Source organism: Prunus mume, linkage group LG8, assembly GCF_029339155.1.
Source record: "Prunus mume cultivar Tortuosa linkage group LG8, ASM2933915v1, whole genome shotgun sequence".
NCBI lineage: Eukaryota > Viridiplantae > Streptophyta > Magnoliopsida > Rosales > Rosaceae > Prunus > Prunus mume.
Window position 1 is genome coordinate 6,333,146 of NC_142705.1, and position 16,471 is coordinate 6,349,616.

Below are 16,471 nucleotides of genomic sequence, written 5' to 3' on the forward strand. Positions count from 1 at the left end.
AAGTCCCTACAAGATTATTAAAATCTCAAATTTAGCTCAATTAAATACACCCCCTAAGTAGAGCCGGTCCTAGGTTTTCTAAGCCCCAGGGAAAATTTCTAGAGAGTGCCCTTTTAGACAAATTAAAAACTAAAATTACAAAAAAATTTTATCAACAAATTAATTTTATTAGGTAACATTTTCTAATTTTTATAAGAACACAAACAATAACAATAAAACTAATGAACAAAGAATAATAAAATTTGGATTTTGGGCATATTTTTCCTCAATTCGAAACTTCAAATTTCCAATTGTGAAGAACAAAAATCTCTGTTGAGTTTTTTGCTAAATCAAATAAAAAGAAAAAAAAAATTAACAAATATGTATCTTACAAAAATCATATTATACATCTATTTATAAAAAAGAATGACACAAAGAAAAGACCTTCTGTTGGGGTCTTTTTTCCGTCGGAAGGCTCATCCGGGTTTGTTGATTCTTGGACTACCATAACGTGGTGAATCAAGCATTTGTTGCCCCTTTTTCTAAGTTAGCGAGAACTAGGTCCAAAGTATCCCAAGGGAGAAGCAAATCCCAGGGGAGTACTTTGTTTTTCTTCCAGCGACTGCGTATTTTGTGCGGATATTTCCAGCAGCTTGACGAAGAGTTGAAGATGATTTGCTGATGTTGATATGAGATTGTACGAGCTTGGAGTGTGGCAGCTAAAAACCCACAAGTTTAGCAAATGAGAATGCTTGTGCTTAGGTTGGTGTTTGATATGCTTGAGTTTGAGTGTTGAGAATTTATTGTTTGAAGCTATGGTTATGATGGTTTGATTGTTTGTTGTGATGGTTATTGGGATGCTTATAGCAGTCAAATGAATGGGGTTTCAAAGAGCATGGCTGAAAAAAGAAAAGCTTAAGACTTTGAAAGGTATGGTTGTTGAGGCCCAAAAAAGTCTATGGTTAGGCCCAAATAAGCTTTCAGTCCAATACGATATTGTATTAAGAAAAGTCACATATCGGAGTACACGAAGACTCGTCATATACAAATAATAGTCCACGTGCCATGCTAAATAAATAATTTGTCATGCTAATGACTGAAATAATATTATAAAATACAAGCCTATTCTAAACTAAGCACCGTGTCCATTTTCAAGAACGATAAAATTGAAGCACGTCAAGCAACATGCCACGCCAAGCAAGGAATTATTATTCGCATCCAATCACGCCACAAGCTTAAGTGGGCCCCAAGCCACTTGAATACCCGAGGTTTGCTTGAGTGGGTTGTGGTATGGATAGTAATAAGTTATCATAAGGCCCATGGATGGGCCGAGAAATGGAAGTTCCGGGTTATTTGGGAGCCTGGGAACTCAAACTCATTTCTTAGGCCCAAACATATGGGTGAGCACAAGAGAGAAAATGTCCTAACCAAAATAGTCCATTACCTTAGTCAAAATAGCTAATTAGCTTAACCAAAATTAGCCCAACACCTCAACAAAATAGGCCAAAACTTGATGAAGTTGGCCCATTTATTTGATAAGCCAACTCATTGTTCTAGAAGGCCCATATAAATAAAATAAATATCTGCAAAACCATCAGCAACTGGATAGAAAACAAAGCCATGGGTGAAGATTGAAAGGCCATGTGTGCAGAGTCGCTAGGAGGCTCCAACACGTGGGAAGGAACAAGTTTCAAGCAAGAAACACCCAGCGAACCATGGGATGTTGGCGCACAAAGTGGGAATCATCCTTCAAACCAGGATGTATACCCATTTCTTTCATTTATCAGATCTGACCATGAAAGAGGGGAGAAAAGAGAGGAAGGGGGATGTCTAAAAATATGAATTCTTCACTAGGGCAAGGACCATAAGACCCCAAAATCCCTGATTTTGTGCAAATGAGCAGAGTAGATTTTACCAAAATAGGATGATTGAAGAGATAAAGGGAGAAAGGAAGGGAAAGACTTAGCAAAATGGGATAGAAGCCATTAGGGTTTCTTGGAAAAAGAATGGCTTCCAGCTGCTATAAATAGGGCCTCTTCTGCCCAACAAAAATCATCCACAACTAGAGAGCAAGCTTCCTCTCTTACTTGCAAAACCCAGCAATTTTATGCACTATTCACCATTCTTCCCCATTTTCCATTTTCTGGCAGATTGCTCTAACATTTGACAGAGTCACTGTCAAGCTGCCGGAAGAAACACTCAAGCTACCCTTTCCTTTCTTTCCCCTCCCTCTTAGCCAAATGCTCTTGCAAACCTTTCCTCTCTTACCTGGACACCATTTCTTCCTCCCAAGAACACATAATTTTCTCTTTAGTGCTAAACTCATGGAAACTTTGCTCCCATGCCACAAGCCTCTCATGCCAAGCTAAGAATCTACCTGTAAGCTGTTGTTATTTTTGTTGGTGAAGGTAACCAAGGTGTTTCCTAAGGTTTCACTATCCTTTCGAAGCATTCTTGGGGTCTGATTTTTGAACTTAGACTCAGGGGGTAATTTTACTGTTTCTATTTTCGGCAGCCCAAGTCCATTCGTCAGGCTGCTGGAATAAAAAGATCCCTACAATGGTGTTTGTGACAATGATTCTAGAGAAATTTATGAGTTTTAGAGGTGGGAGCATAAAAGGAAAAGCTTGAGGCTCGAAAGCTATGATGTTTATAGCTTGGAAGAAAGGAAAAGCTTGGAGTTATGCTTGGTGAGGTTTTATGGAGAAGATGAGGGATTTCAAGAGTGAGAAAATAGAAGACATGGTTGTGATGGCTGAGGAATGGCTGGGATGGCCGCTGGAATGCTTGCAGCAATCTGAATGAAGGAAGAAAAGTAGTCCGTGGTTGCTGAAGGGGTTGATGGATGATGGGATGCTTGCAGCAACCGAGTGAGGGAGTGTTGGCTGAAGAAAAATTGGTCCCTTTTGCTTGAACCATAAATGCCAAATTATAAAGGGTGAGGATTTTCCTTTATTTCCAATAGGTAAAGGAATATGCTGGAACCAACCTATTTCCAGTGGTTAAAAAGAAGCATTGAGGCATGCTATTTTCCAACAGGTGAAACTAGGTACCATAAACTGATTATTTCCTATGGGTAAAAGGAAGCGTTGTAGACTGCTTGAAAAATATCTCATTTGCTCACCCACATTGGATAACTCTAAGTAATGGGCTTGGACTTTGGTGCTCCCAAGTAGTTAGCCCAAAGTCTCCGTTATCCAAGAGCTTATGTGGGCCTTGTGGACCTCCGTAACCTTTCACACCACAATCTCTCATGCAAGCCCCGTAAACCACATGACTTGGGTTCATGTGAGCTTGATAGGTGATTGACATGGGAAAAATGTATTATCAATTTGGCATGGCATGTGCACTATTTCTATATTTATTTAATGAATTAAATCAAAAAATACAGGTTAGATTAACGCATGGCCAACATTATATGTTATATTGGGCTTTAAATGTCCTGCTTCCCTTGACTTTTTGGGCCTCAACACCTTCAAATTGCTAAAGCTTCCAATATGTGTTGCTGCCACTACCAGGTTTTTTTTTTTTGTTAAGATAAGAACGTTTGTTTGGTTTTTTTTTTTTTTTTTTGGTTAAGAACTCTTTGTTTCCATATGTTTAGTTTCATTGTTTTTTTTTTTTGAAATATTATATTATATAATTTATATTTAGTTTCCTAGAGAATCTCAAACAGGTTTGTGCTGCCAGCTAGCCATGATTATGTCTACTTCCTTCTAGGACACTAACGGTTTTGGGTTTTTTTATTTGTTTTCATTATTTTTTTATTTTATAATAATAAATTTTTTTAAAATGTAAATATATAGGCTAAAAAAATCATATTTTTGTGCCCCCCACAGCTTTGGGCCTTGGGCTATGGGCTCGCCCCTAAGGCCCATTTGAGATTGCTTTTTTGGCCAAAAACCTGCTTAACTTTAAAGTTTAGCAGTTTAAGGTGTTTTGTAAAAATAAAATATCCTGCTTATTTTAAAAGTAATGGTCGTTTGACAGCAGATTGCTTTTTAAAGCTGATTTTAATTGAAGCAGCGCACTCCCTTTAATGAAATTTTCTCAATTCCACAAATACCCTTATTAAGTTAGAAATTTATCCTCACGTATTTCTCTCAAATCTGCAGACACCAAGTTCATCTTCACGTAGCCTCCCAAGTTTGGAGACAATCATTCGCTCAATCTCTCTCAATCTCTTTCACAAGGTAGATTATCAATCTCTTCAAAGTTATTGATTATAAATTTTTGGGATGTATATATTTATTCTTCAATCTCTTCAATCTCTCAAACTTTTTGTAGACGTGTTGCTTCTATGTTTTTTTTTTTCTACTGGTTGTGCTTTGCTGTAAAACAATAGGATAAGATTTTAGAAACACAGTCGTAGATTTAAGTCCAGATGCATAAAGAGACAGAAGCTGAGTATGATAAATCACAATTGAAAAATAAGTAGGATGCACTTAAAGAACAATGGAAAATATGGAAAGAACTAAGGAGGCACGCCCAACGTGATATTCATTTTGACAAAGTGAATGACAATCCAAATGCAATGGAGATGGAGGGTGATACACAAGAAGAATATCATATTACTCAAGGGCCTGGAGCACAAGAACTAAAAACATTAAGGAACAAGATTAGTGCAAGTTTAATGCGTGCATCTTCTTAGATATTTCTTTCTTTCCATTTATTTAAGCCTAGGTTCAATGTTTTTTTTTATTTCTACAATTTCAAGGATGGTTTATGAACCTACTACCGTGGTGATCTCTTTATCTTTTTGGAATTTATTCAATACATAATTATGTTTGTAGGTTGTTCTAGTAGAATATGAAGTGATTGTGTATTATGGTATTTGAGGCTAAAAAAAGAAAAAGAAAGTTGTATTTGGTCCTAGAAAAAAAAAAGATATATATATATTAAATTTGAATTTGAATTTTTACTTTTCTTTAAGCAAAGATTAATATAATTTTTTGAGAGAAAAGTATAAAAGCACTTTATAGTTTTATTTTTTACCAAACAAATTAGTAAAAAGCATTTTCAGCATCATGTCTATTTTAGTCATTATAAATAGTTATAGCACTTTTACGGTAAAAATTACCAAACGCTCTAATACTTTCGCTTTTAAAATTATAGTTTACACTGATTTTTTTTTAAAACACAACAAAAACAGCTTTTTTTTTTAAATGGCAGCAACCCTAAACTAGTCCCAAGTCCCTACAAGATTACTGAAACAACTCATTTATAGAACCCAAGATTCCTACCCTGTTTGAATTAGTAGCATTAAATGTATTCCCACTAACGTTGACGACATAGCCGCCGCTTGTGCCGATGGAGGCCTGTGAGGGGCTCAGTTCAGGAACAGGTGGTGACTTCCTTAGCAGATATTCATGAATCTGATCAATTAACTTCTGACGGTCATCAGGGCCAAATTTTGGGGGTGCTGCACGAGATTTGATGGCAAGATCACGCCTTTCTAACTTATCGTATTCTACTGAACCCAATTCTTCACCATCTGGGTAGGTGGGCATTCCTTCGATAAGTGCATATAAAGCATCTTGCACCCTCCATGATGGCTGCCAATCATTCAGTTGCCTTATCCTGATCTCGTTGCCGGTTCTGAAGCGACCATTTTCCGTCAAAAGCTTGAATGAAGGAGGCTTCGATGGGTACTCCTTCGGAAAACAGATCAACCCATGATAAATCCCACCCTCGAATTCAGTTCCCCTACAGCCTCTGATTCCAAATTGCCATTCATATCGCTTACGCTCGAGCTTGATACACTTGAAATCGTCGGAGGGGTTGTATTGAATGTCACTATACTCCTGTCGAATCCGATTCATCGCCCAATCGATCGCCGGATTCAATTCCACCTCAAGGGTGCTGATAACCTCACCACCACAAATGATAATATCCCTTGCCCTGTCTTTCATCTGAATGTACCCATCTGGATGCCTAACTGCCAGGTCACCAGTCCTATACCATCCACCCTTGAAAACCTCATGAACTGGTTTTGAATTCTCTAGATAATCCAGCATCAAAGTGATGCCTCTGAACATAATCTCCCCCATTGTTTTCCCATCAAATTCCACACTTCCCATGGTGTTTGGATCCTTCACATCAACCCCTTCCATCATCAGATTGTACCGAGATTGCTTTTGACCAGGCTTGCATGGTGTGACAATTGCTGGCCCAAGAGCCTCTGTCATGCCATATCCATGGCTCACATTGAATCCCAGCTCTGCAACCTTGGTCAAAATCTGAGGTGCTGGCAATGCACCAACAACAATAATCTCCACCCTTGATTTTATTCCCCTGGTTTGGTCATTTTCTGAGGCATCTGCTAGGATGTTCAAAATAGAAGGTGCACCACACATGTGTGTTACCTTGTGGAGATGAATTGCTTCAAAAATGAGTTTGGCTGAGACATTTCTGAGGCAGATGTTGGTGCCTCCAAGAGCAGCAACAGCCCAAGGGAAGCACCAACCGTTGCACCGAAACATTTCGACTGTCCATAAGAACACTGGCATTTTCTCATGTCACTTTGAAAAATGGCTGCCAATGAATTAAGAGACACAGCTCCGTGGCTGTATAAAACTCCCTTGGGATTTCCAGTTGAGCCAGAAGTGTAACTCACTGAAATTGGGTCACATGCATTGTTGGGTCTTAGAATCTGAAAGTTGGGCTCTGCTTTTGCCTGCAGCAGGTCATTGTAATTCAGGGTACCTGGTGGAAGGTCAAGATCAATGGGAGAAGATGATGACGATGATTGGTCAAACTCTGGGATAAGAATGAGCAGAGGTGGATTGGACTTTTTTTGGGACAATATGTCCAGTGCTTGGAGGACAACTTCAATGTACTGATGATCTACAAGAATGGCTTTGGCCTCCAACTGTTGTAATATCAATGATAATGTGGGAGAGTCCAGCCTAATGTTAAGTGCACAAAGAATTGCCCCTGCCATTGGAACGCTGAAATGAAGCTCATAGAGTGCTGGAATATTTGGTGCAAAAGCTGCAACCTGGCCAGGGAAGTAAATCAACAATTTTAATTACTTGGCTACTGTTAGGTACATTAGGCCTGCCTTTGAACGAACTCTAAAATTAACCGAGTATCTCTTACTACCAAACTATTTATTGAATTACTAATTTATCCTAATATAAAATTACCAAAAGGATATATTAAATTGTGAAACAAATGTAATTTTAATAAGTACACATTACTCACCATATTCAACCCTAACGTAAAAGAAAAACCTACTTTTTTCTTGTATTTGGATTACATGTAAAATATAGCATGTTATGTCTCCAGGACTCCTTTTATCTTGGATTTTTTCTTGATATGTTTCAAGAATTTTTTATAACGTTAATTCCCTGTGGCATTTGCCATTTGACTTATAAACCCCTGCACTAGTAGTGCTGGATGACAGAATCATCACTGCAGCCCGAAAATTATGATTCATACAACTTTTTGTCTAATTGACTGCAATCGTTATTTGAGTTGTATTTGTTCCTACAGAGAAGAAGATTGGTAACAAAACAAGAAGCAAATTTAAGAGGGTTGATTGTCTTCGTTATGCCAACCATGATATCAACTACTAAAGATCATAAGAAACACAGAAACCGTCACAAGGACAACAAGGTGGGTTTAGTGGTTTGATAGTGTTCGGCAGTCAGTTCTCGAATGGGTTTGGTGTTGTGTGATAAAATGTATTAGGGTGTAATAGGGGTATTTTAGGTAGTTAAATAAGGTGTATTTAGTTAATTTTACATTTTAATGTACTTAGATCATAGAGTGTACTCAGTTAATTTTAGGATTCGGTTAAAGCCCCCAAAAAAAAAAAAAAAACCAATATGGAACTATGAGAAATATTTCTTTTTATGTATGATAAAACTATAGTATTTACTATTGCTAATACTAAGTTAAAAGTAGATAGAAGCTAGGCTAGGTGTATGCGCGCATATATTTCTAAGCCTTACTTTGACTGACTCTGGGTCGTGTACTACGTTGTGTACTACTTTGATTGTGATTGCTCTAGCAAAAAGAAATGTGAACATCTCCTCTTCTCTCCTTTATTACTTTTCTCTATTGGACAATATGGCATTACAATATTCAAGATGTTCACACTAAAGAGCGTACCCAACACAAAAAGTATTGGCTTTTGACATGATCCCACTTCAAATTAGCAACTAAATTAAAAGCAAAATTAATCAATCAGTGACATGATCTTGAATTATCTTATAATTAGTGACATAATCAATTAGTGACAAGACCATTAAGTTATAATAATCAACCTATATGTGCTGTTGCACTTTATTGTATTGTTAAAAATTAGTGTCATAATATTGGTTCTGTTCAGAATGTGATGTCATAGCTAAGTATGCGGATTTTATACGACTAATTATGCTAGACTTTTTTTTTTTCTTAAGAAACTCTCTTATTTTGGGATCACGTCATCACCCGTCTAATCACTTTCATAAGTAAAATTGATTTCTTGTATTTGGGGTAGGACTAACATAAGAAGAAGTTATAAAATAATACGATTGTTCGACCACCTAGTATAATTTATTCGCATGTTATAGGTGGATTATTGATTTCTTATTCTCAATAAAGATAGGGAGAGTGGTGTCTGTATTGTCATTCTTTTCTGCTAGTCTCTATCTATCCTTATCCTTTGTCTGCCTAGGTCCAGAAGAGAAGAAAAGAAAAACAAACAACAGACAAAATCTACAAATTGGAATCAATTAGCAATAGACAACTAAAGATAAACAAAGACATCAAAAGTTACGTTCGTCAGTCACCTTGGAAAACACAAGACTTAATTAAGTTTATATAGACGTCCTAAAACATGTATTAGCTTACTCTAAGTACACTAACGGATTAATATACCTATAGTAATGCTTGAACTAAAAACACACAAAAGTTTGGGGTCAAACCACAAGATATATTCATGTTCATGAAAGAATTAAGATTAATAGCTACTCACAACGTCGTGGCGGGATATCCCCAGGTGGACAAAAGCTGAAGCGACCTTGAAACATCTTTGATGCGTCTCCTTCCATGAAAATCTCTGGCCACAGTAGACGATCGAAACCTTGTCGCCATAGACGACAGCTGCTCGCTCTAAGAAGCTTATAGGTGACAAGGGCATGTAGTTTGCTGAGCACTGAACAAGACAACCCTTACTCATGGTTTGTTACGTCTAGCTTATAGGGTCTTCCGCATAATATGATTCTACATAAGTTAGGCTATATATATATATATATATATAGAAGAAACCATGTGTATCTCGTTGCTTCCTCCCCTGACTCGGCACATAAAAAGAAGAAAATAAAATAAAAGAGTTAATCATGCAAATTCTTTTTGGGTGTCTCGCGTGAGAGTAATTAATTAAGATAAGGACGAATGCTTAGTGGAATCATATGTATAGTTCTTGATTTATTCTTGATCACTCTCTAAATTTTATTTTTTTTCCTATCCCGTACGTATAATTTCTTGTATTTTGCAATTAAACAGCTATTTGGTTCCAAAAGCACAAATACAGAGAACCCGATTTAGTTTGCAGGTTAGAGGCTTCAAAATTGGTATAAAAAAATACATTTTTGGGAATGTAATACCTCTTACATGAGTTTCAACCTCTCATATAGGAAGACATGATACCCCAACCCCCTTTTGATATGGGTTTCCATTTCCTAGGAATATGAATTTTGTGCGTTCATTAACATTTCACCGTTTAAATGGTGTGGCGGTTGCAATATTCTATGGAAGAGGCCATTGAAATTGAAAAGTCATAATAAAAAAATAACATATAAAATTTCAGCCCAAAATAATGCTACCCGGGCCCAAGCCCAAGAGTTAACATATAGTCCTCTGAACAATTTCATTTCCTTCTTGTTTGTGGGCAGACCAAGGAACAATATTCATCCGTGTATGCTTTTCTCTTCAAACAAAAACGGTACTTGGCAAAGTTGGCATTCAATTTCTCACCTAAATGATCGGCTAGCCGCTCGTGACTGAAAATTTTTTGTTTTTTTTTAGCTAAACGAAAAGTTATTGGTTAAACCAATTTTTCCAACACTTATCACTAATCAATATAATGCTATATTTTTTTCACAAATAAAAAATAATCCTATCTCCACTTAGAGTAAGGCATAATGATGAGGTAACTCTAATCGGAGAAAAATTTAGTTGCAATAGGGATAATACTATCTTGCTATTCCTGACTAATAATACTTTGTTTTGTGAAAGTGTTATCACACGTGTTATAACGTTATTAACTAATAATAACAAAATAGTGATATTCTCATCTATTATAACTTTTTCTCCTCTTATTGATAAGGAAATCCCTTTTGCAAGTTTGTGATTTCAAATAGTTCCCATTACCCCACGTAAACTGACATATCCTCTGATATTTTCCTTTTCCTGTAGCCAGACATATTTTTACATAGACAAAATAAAAAGTTCCTGCCCTTATCCTTCAATTTTGAAATTTCAATCGATTGACTTGTTTTGAGGGGAACTAGTCAATCCGTACGCAAACTTTTCAGATATTTTCTAGCACCCTGCCCAAATACACCGTCACTAAAAATAACCCTCTTGTGCAATTTCCACAACTAAACAAACTTACAAGAAAAAAGCAAATACAATTAATGGGGTGGGTACTTTGCCAATTTGAGAAAGTAGTCAAACAAAACCGCTTCCTCGCTATGCTATATGTACACATCCCCGCGAAACCCAATCCACAGATTAAAAAGACATCAAACACTTTCAGAAAAGGAAAATGAAGTTACAGAGTCTTATCATTTTATCCCTAGCTTTGCTGTTAGGGATCTCAGCAGAGCAATGTGGGAGGCAAGCTGGAAATGCAGTGTGCCCCAATGGGCTGTGCTGCAGCGCACATGGGTGGTGCGGCACCACAGCTGATTATTGCGCCACTGGTTGCCAGAGCCAATGTGCCTCGACCCCTAAACCAACCCCAACCCCAAGTGGTGGCGGTGGTGGTGATGTCAGCAGCGTCGTTAGCTCAGCTGTTTTTGACCAGATGCTTAAGCATCGAAATCACGCGGACTGCGAAAGTAAAGGGTTCTACAAGTATGATGCTTTCATTGCCGCTGCTCGGACTTTCAACGGGTTCGGCACAACTGGTGATGTTACTGCAAGGAAGAGGGAGCTTGCTGCTTTCTTGGGTCAAACCTCTCATGAGACTACTGGTCAGTACTCTAGTATTGGTCATGATTGTTTGTTTGGTATAAAACTACGAATTCTTACGCGATTCTCTCTTAACCCTATCACGATGAATCAATAAGCATCTTAAAATATGTGAATTTGATTATGCAGGAGGATGGGAAACTGCACCAGATGGACCATATGCATGGGGATATTGCTTTATCAATGAAAAGAAACAAGATGTAAATTGTAAACAATCCGCCGAATACCCATGCGCTCCCGGCAAGAAATATTATGGCAGAGGACCCATCCAACTCACGCAGTAAGTCTCTCTCGTATATCTTCACACAACAAGTTCGGGTCCATTGACTTGTTGACTTTGACTGACTTGTTTATTTGTTGACTTTTCTTCTAGCAACTACAACTATGGTCCAGCGGGTAAAGCAATCAGAAAGGATCTGTTAGCCAATCCGGATCTGGTGGCCACTGACCCGGTTGTATCATTCAGCACAGCTATATGGTTCTGGATGACCCCACAGGGAAACAAGCCATCGAGCCATGACGTCATTACTGGCAGGTGGAGCCCATCTGCTGCAGACAGATCAGCGGGTCGGGTCCCCGGGTATGGAGTGATCACCAATATAATCAACGGTGGGAAAGAATGTGGGCATGGCCCAAATGATATGGTGGCTAATAGGATTGGGTTCTACAGAAGGTATTCTGAGATTTTGGGAGTGAGCCCAGGGGACAACTTGGATTGTTATAAACAAAGTCCTTTTGGGCCTGTTGCCTAAAAAAGACAAAAGGCTAAAATAATCTTATGCACGGTGTACCAAATAATACAATAATCATCCTATGTAATAGGAAATGTCTCGTTTCTATTTCATAAATAAAAGCTTGTTGCTTAGCATTTGCACTAATTTTCTTTAAATACAAGTGATATTACAACAACAACAACAACAACAAAAAATTGAGAGCAACAAACACCGAATGAAAGAGTAAATAATTTTAAATATTTGAGTTATCAGTTAACCTTATACTACTCACTTGTCAATAATTATATAAAATATCAGAGCATTGTTCTTTGTTTGATTCAATTGCCATGAAACTTAAACAAACATCCTCTAAATAAATATACTAAAGGACAACTGTAATAACTAACTTTAAAATTAAAGGCATATGGTAATTTCATTCAATTTGTTACTTACTCCACTTGCTCTCTAAATTTATTAAGGTCATAATCTTTTGCAATTTACGATATGTCGTTTTTCATCAACATCCAGGCTTTTCATTTTGGGCCATTGCAAAAAACCGGGCCTTGTCGCTAACAATGTAAATAACGAACCTAAAGGAGTAAACCTCCCCATGACCCATCACAGCACCCGCAATCCCCAAATCTCAAACCCCTGCAAAACCCTAACACCTTCACCAGCACAGAGCTTCCACCCACCAAAGAAGAAGAAGAAGAAGAAGAAGAAATGGGGAAAATCCCACCATCACTTAGGTCCTCAGTTTCAACCTCACTTATCAAAAAACCATCTTCTTTAGTCCCAAACGAGTCCCCATCTCACAGAACCCATCACTTTCCCAAGAAAACCACCAAGAAAATCCCACCCCAACTTTCCGAGAAAACCAGAGAACCAACCTTCAGAAACCCCTTCACCTCCGCCAACCTCTCAGACGCGAAGAAGGTCTTCAACTCCATCGTCACCACCACAAAAGTCCCACTTGACCTTCGCGTCCACAACGCCCTCCTCCAATCCTATGCCTCAATCTCCACCCTCAATGACTCCATCTCTCTCTTCAACCACATGATCAAAACCCACCCTCCTTTCTCTCCCGACCGATCGACCTACCACGTTTTGCTTTCCCAGTCCTGCAAAGCACCTGATCAGACCCTCAAACCCGTACACCAAGTCCTCAACTTTATGCTCACCAATGGCTTCAGTCCCGATAAGGTCACCACGGATATCGCAGTCCGGTCACTCTGTTCATCTGGTAATGTTGGCCTTGCCGTGGAATTGGTCAAAGAAATGTCGCTTAAAAACGCAGCACCGGATTCTTATACCTACAATTTTCTTGTTAAGTGTCTCTGCAAGTCAAGTGCTGTGAGTACTGTTTATGATTTCATTGAAGAATTTAAAACGTCTTTCGGTTTGAAGCCTGATATTATCACTTATACAATTTTGATTGACAATGTGACTAATAGAGAGAATTTACGTGAGGCTACTAGGCTAGTGGATGTGTTGGCTAAGGAGGGATTTAGGCCTGATTGCTATATTTACAATACAATTATGAAAGGTTGTTGTAGGTTGAATTTGGGCAATGAGGCACTTGAGGTTTTGAAGAAAATGAAGGAGAATGGTGTGGAGCCTGATCTTGTAACGTATAATACTTTGATTTTTGGGTTATCAAAATGTGGGCGAGTTGTTGAGGCTAAGAAGTATTTGGGTGTCATGGTTGAGATGGGTCATTTCCCGGATGCGGTGACATACACTTCATTGATGAATGGATTGTGTCGGAAAGGGGATGTCTTGGGTGCATTAGGGTTGTTGGAGGAGATGCAAGAAAAGGGGTGCGAACCGAATGTTTGCACGTATAATACGTTGCTTCATGGATTGTGTAAAGCAAAATTGTTAGAGAAAGGGTTAGACTTGTATGGTGTGATGAAAGAATGTGGGATGAAGCTTGATACAGCTTCTTATGCTACACTTGTGAGGGCACTTTGTAGGGAGGGGAGGGTGGCAGATGCTTATGAAGTGTTTGATTATGCAGTTGAGAGTAAGAGCGTAACTGATGTTGCTGCTTATACAACTTTGGAGGGTACACTGAAGTGGCTTAAGAAAGCAAGGGAACAAGGCCTTGCTACCTAACTGGTATTTTCTCTATTTTCTATAACAACCATATTTTGTCCGTGAATTCCAGTAGTGTTTTCAAATGTTCTGTGATTGATTGTATCCTTGTAACTCAAGATGCCACAGTGATGTTTATCAATTCCCATATTGGCAACAGTGGCCTCTGGTTTTTCTAAATTTATGAAACTTTCAAAGGTTGGATTGTGCTGTTGTTTTGTTTTCAGTAACGACTAAACTTGTTAATTTCAGTGAAAGTGAAACTGTAAGACTCAAGGTTAAGCAAATGACATTAAGCCGGTTGTGTTTGTTTAATTTATTGTTTCCTTGAAGAGATATATTACATGAGTTTAAAGGTACTGAAGTGAATCCCTTTTGGCAACACTTAAATATGTACAGATGTTTTGTCTCTGAGATATGCTAAAGTTAATGCTGCTTGGATTTGTATGCTTTCTGGTTACCTAGTTTTAGGATTATTGGAGCTGTTTGGTTGTTAAATTTGAAATTGTAAGTTTGTCATCTTCCAAATGCCTACAGTTGTCATATCTTGGATTGACACAACTGTAATCACGATTTTGAACCCTCTTGTCTTGATCCCTTCAAGAGTGAATGTTGAAAGAGTAGAACCTTTTTCACATCAATGCTTATATGTAGTTGATGTCCGTATAATATGATTATGTGGCTTTCACTAGTTGTGCTCTATTAAGGCTCGAAATGTGAATTGTGGTTTTTCTTTTCTATTATTATGCACGTAAGGCCATTACGTATATCTTTCATCATACAATATCCCGACTAAATCGAAACACTTCTTGTTATTTTGGGCCACCAGGTTTGTTACGGGGCTGTTGTAGGTTTAAGTTTTCAAGAGTCATCCTTGGTGAAGCAAGAAAGCTGAATGTAACATATTAGCACTCCTGCAATCTATCTGCACCAGGACAAACAACTGTTATGGTGAACGGCAATGATAACAAAATCCCTCGAGTGGAAGGCCTGTCCTGGACGTGAAGCGATGGGGAAGGTTCATACATCTAGCCGTTATCCCCAAGATCTATAATTCCGTGATGCTGCAACAAATTGCAATTTACAGGACCAGTTTGAGCATATAGCAGAGGCAGATTATCGACCAGCATTAATAACCTTAAGAAAACTCAACCCCATTTTGTATTCACCATCCAGACAAAAGTTATCCTATGTGCAAATCATCCGCCAACTAAATCACCATGGTCGCAGCAAAACTTCTCCCCCTGGATGGCATCAGTCACTCTCTGCTATTGATTGTTGATCTGCTACTAGCCTACTACTCTGGGGAGCTGTACTGTCTGCTGTTATCCACACACAGATTTTTGTTAAGTAAGTCAAAAGGCATTTATATCTATTCTTTGTAATTGTGGCTTTTTTGAATTTTATGGAAAGGAATAGAATAAGACCCAAATTCTGTATTTGTATGTACCATTGCATGGGAATATCATATATTTCTTATTTTCTAATATATCCCCCATTTAAGTTTTAACCACAGGTGGACATGGGCATTTCTGTCTCTGCAGTTTTGTTCAATGACAATGAAAATCTGAAACCCAAAAAGAAAAGAAAAAAATCAAATCAAATTAGATTGTTTATTGATCAGTGAACACAATTTGGCAAAGGCAGAAAAGGGTGCCCTTAAAAATGCATCAATTAGCGGTCTTCTAATGAAAAAAGAGTGTAGCATTACTCTGTCTGTGATTTAAGGTTGCTAGGTTTGCGTCCTTCCAACATGGTTATGCAAAGTGCATGTGACGCAAATTACAAAATGTGGGCATTTCTGACTCCTGAGGTTTAGGCTCTTTTGTGACAGTAACTGCCAACAACCTGCCGCCCCTCTTAACCCAAAAATGTTTAACTATAATGCTTGTTTTTTGGGAATAAAAAGTAATTAAAAAGAGGGTCAAAATGTCTCTTTGTCTGTGAATAAACAAATGGGTTTTCTGCCACCTTAGTGCTAATTGTATGGTACAAAAAATGATACGGAAATCGAGTGGTTACTTGATTGGATGAACCAGACCATTTTGGTTAGACGTACCTAGTTAATTTGGCTAGCAAAGCCTAGCTAGATTCTTGTATTTGAGGTCTACAGATTTAGGCTAAACCTTGTCTAAGTTTTGTTGTTCTGGCTTGGTTTTCTTAAAAGACCACCAAGCACTGCCAGCCTTTCATGTCCATAAAACAATTCAAAAGGACTATGATTGAATTGTGATTGAGAGAATGGTACTGCTAAATGATTGGGGGAGGCAAGGAGGCATACGGCTCTCACGGCCTGTACATGTTGTTTGTGAAAAAAGATATAGAATTTGTAGTTGTTGGCCAAATTTGATACAGGATCGATTACAATCACATGCAGGCCGTACTGGGTTGGCATGAAAAAGACCATACATGTAATCCTTATCATTTGATGCTATAACTTATATATATATAAGACTTAACAGAGTTGGGTTTATTCAATTCAGTGTTCACTTTCA

The 16,471-nt window shown here is 38.1% G+C and overlaps 3 protein-coding genes across 3 annotated transcripts; 2 read left to right on the forward strand and 1 right to left on the reverse strand.

Moving 5' to 3' along the window:
• Positions 1-5,041: 5,041 nt before the first annotated feature.
• LOC148914595 (butanoate--CoA ligase AAE1-like) lies at positions 5,042-9,202 on the reverse strand. The gene is given in 3 exon segments (XM_089042372.1): positions 5,042-6,493; positions 6,496-6,979; positions 8,945-9,202. Coding segments are annotated over 3 exon segments (1,998 nt in total). The 5' UTR covers positions 9,149-9,202; the 3' UTR covers positions 5,042-5,183.
• A 1,474-nt stretch (positions 9,203-10,676) lies between these two features.
• On the forward strand, positions 10,677-12,034 carry LOC148914596 (endochitinase-like). Its single transcript, XM_089042373.1, has 3 exons — positions 10,677-11,168; positions 11,296-11,446; positions 11,540-12,034. Exons 1-3 carry the CDS (start codon positions 10,739-10,741, stop codon positions 11,916-11,918), a joined length of 960 nt encoding a protein of 319 aa, XP_088898499.1. The 5' UTR covers positions 10,677-10,738; the 3' UTR covers positions 11,919-12,034.
• A 444-nt stretch (positions 12,035-12,478) lies between these two features.
• On the forward strand, positions 12,479-15,486 carry LOC103340352 (Tetratricopeptide repeat (TPR)-like superfamily protein). Its single transcript, XM_008243756.3, has 2 exons — positions 12,479-14,000; positions 14,806-15,486. The coding sequence occupies exon 1, from the start codon at positions 12,603-12,605 to the stop codon at positions 13,995-13,997; it is 1,395 nt and encodes a 464-aa protein (XP_008241978.1). The 5' UTR covers positions 12,479-12,602; the 3' UTR covers positions 13,998-14,000; positions 14,806-15,486.
• Positions 15,487-16,471: the final 985 nt, after the last annotated feature.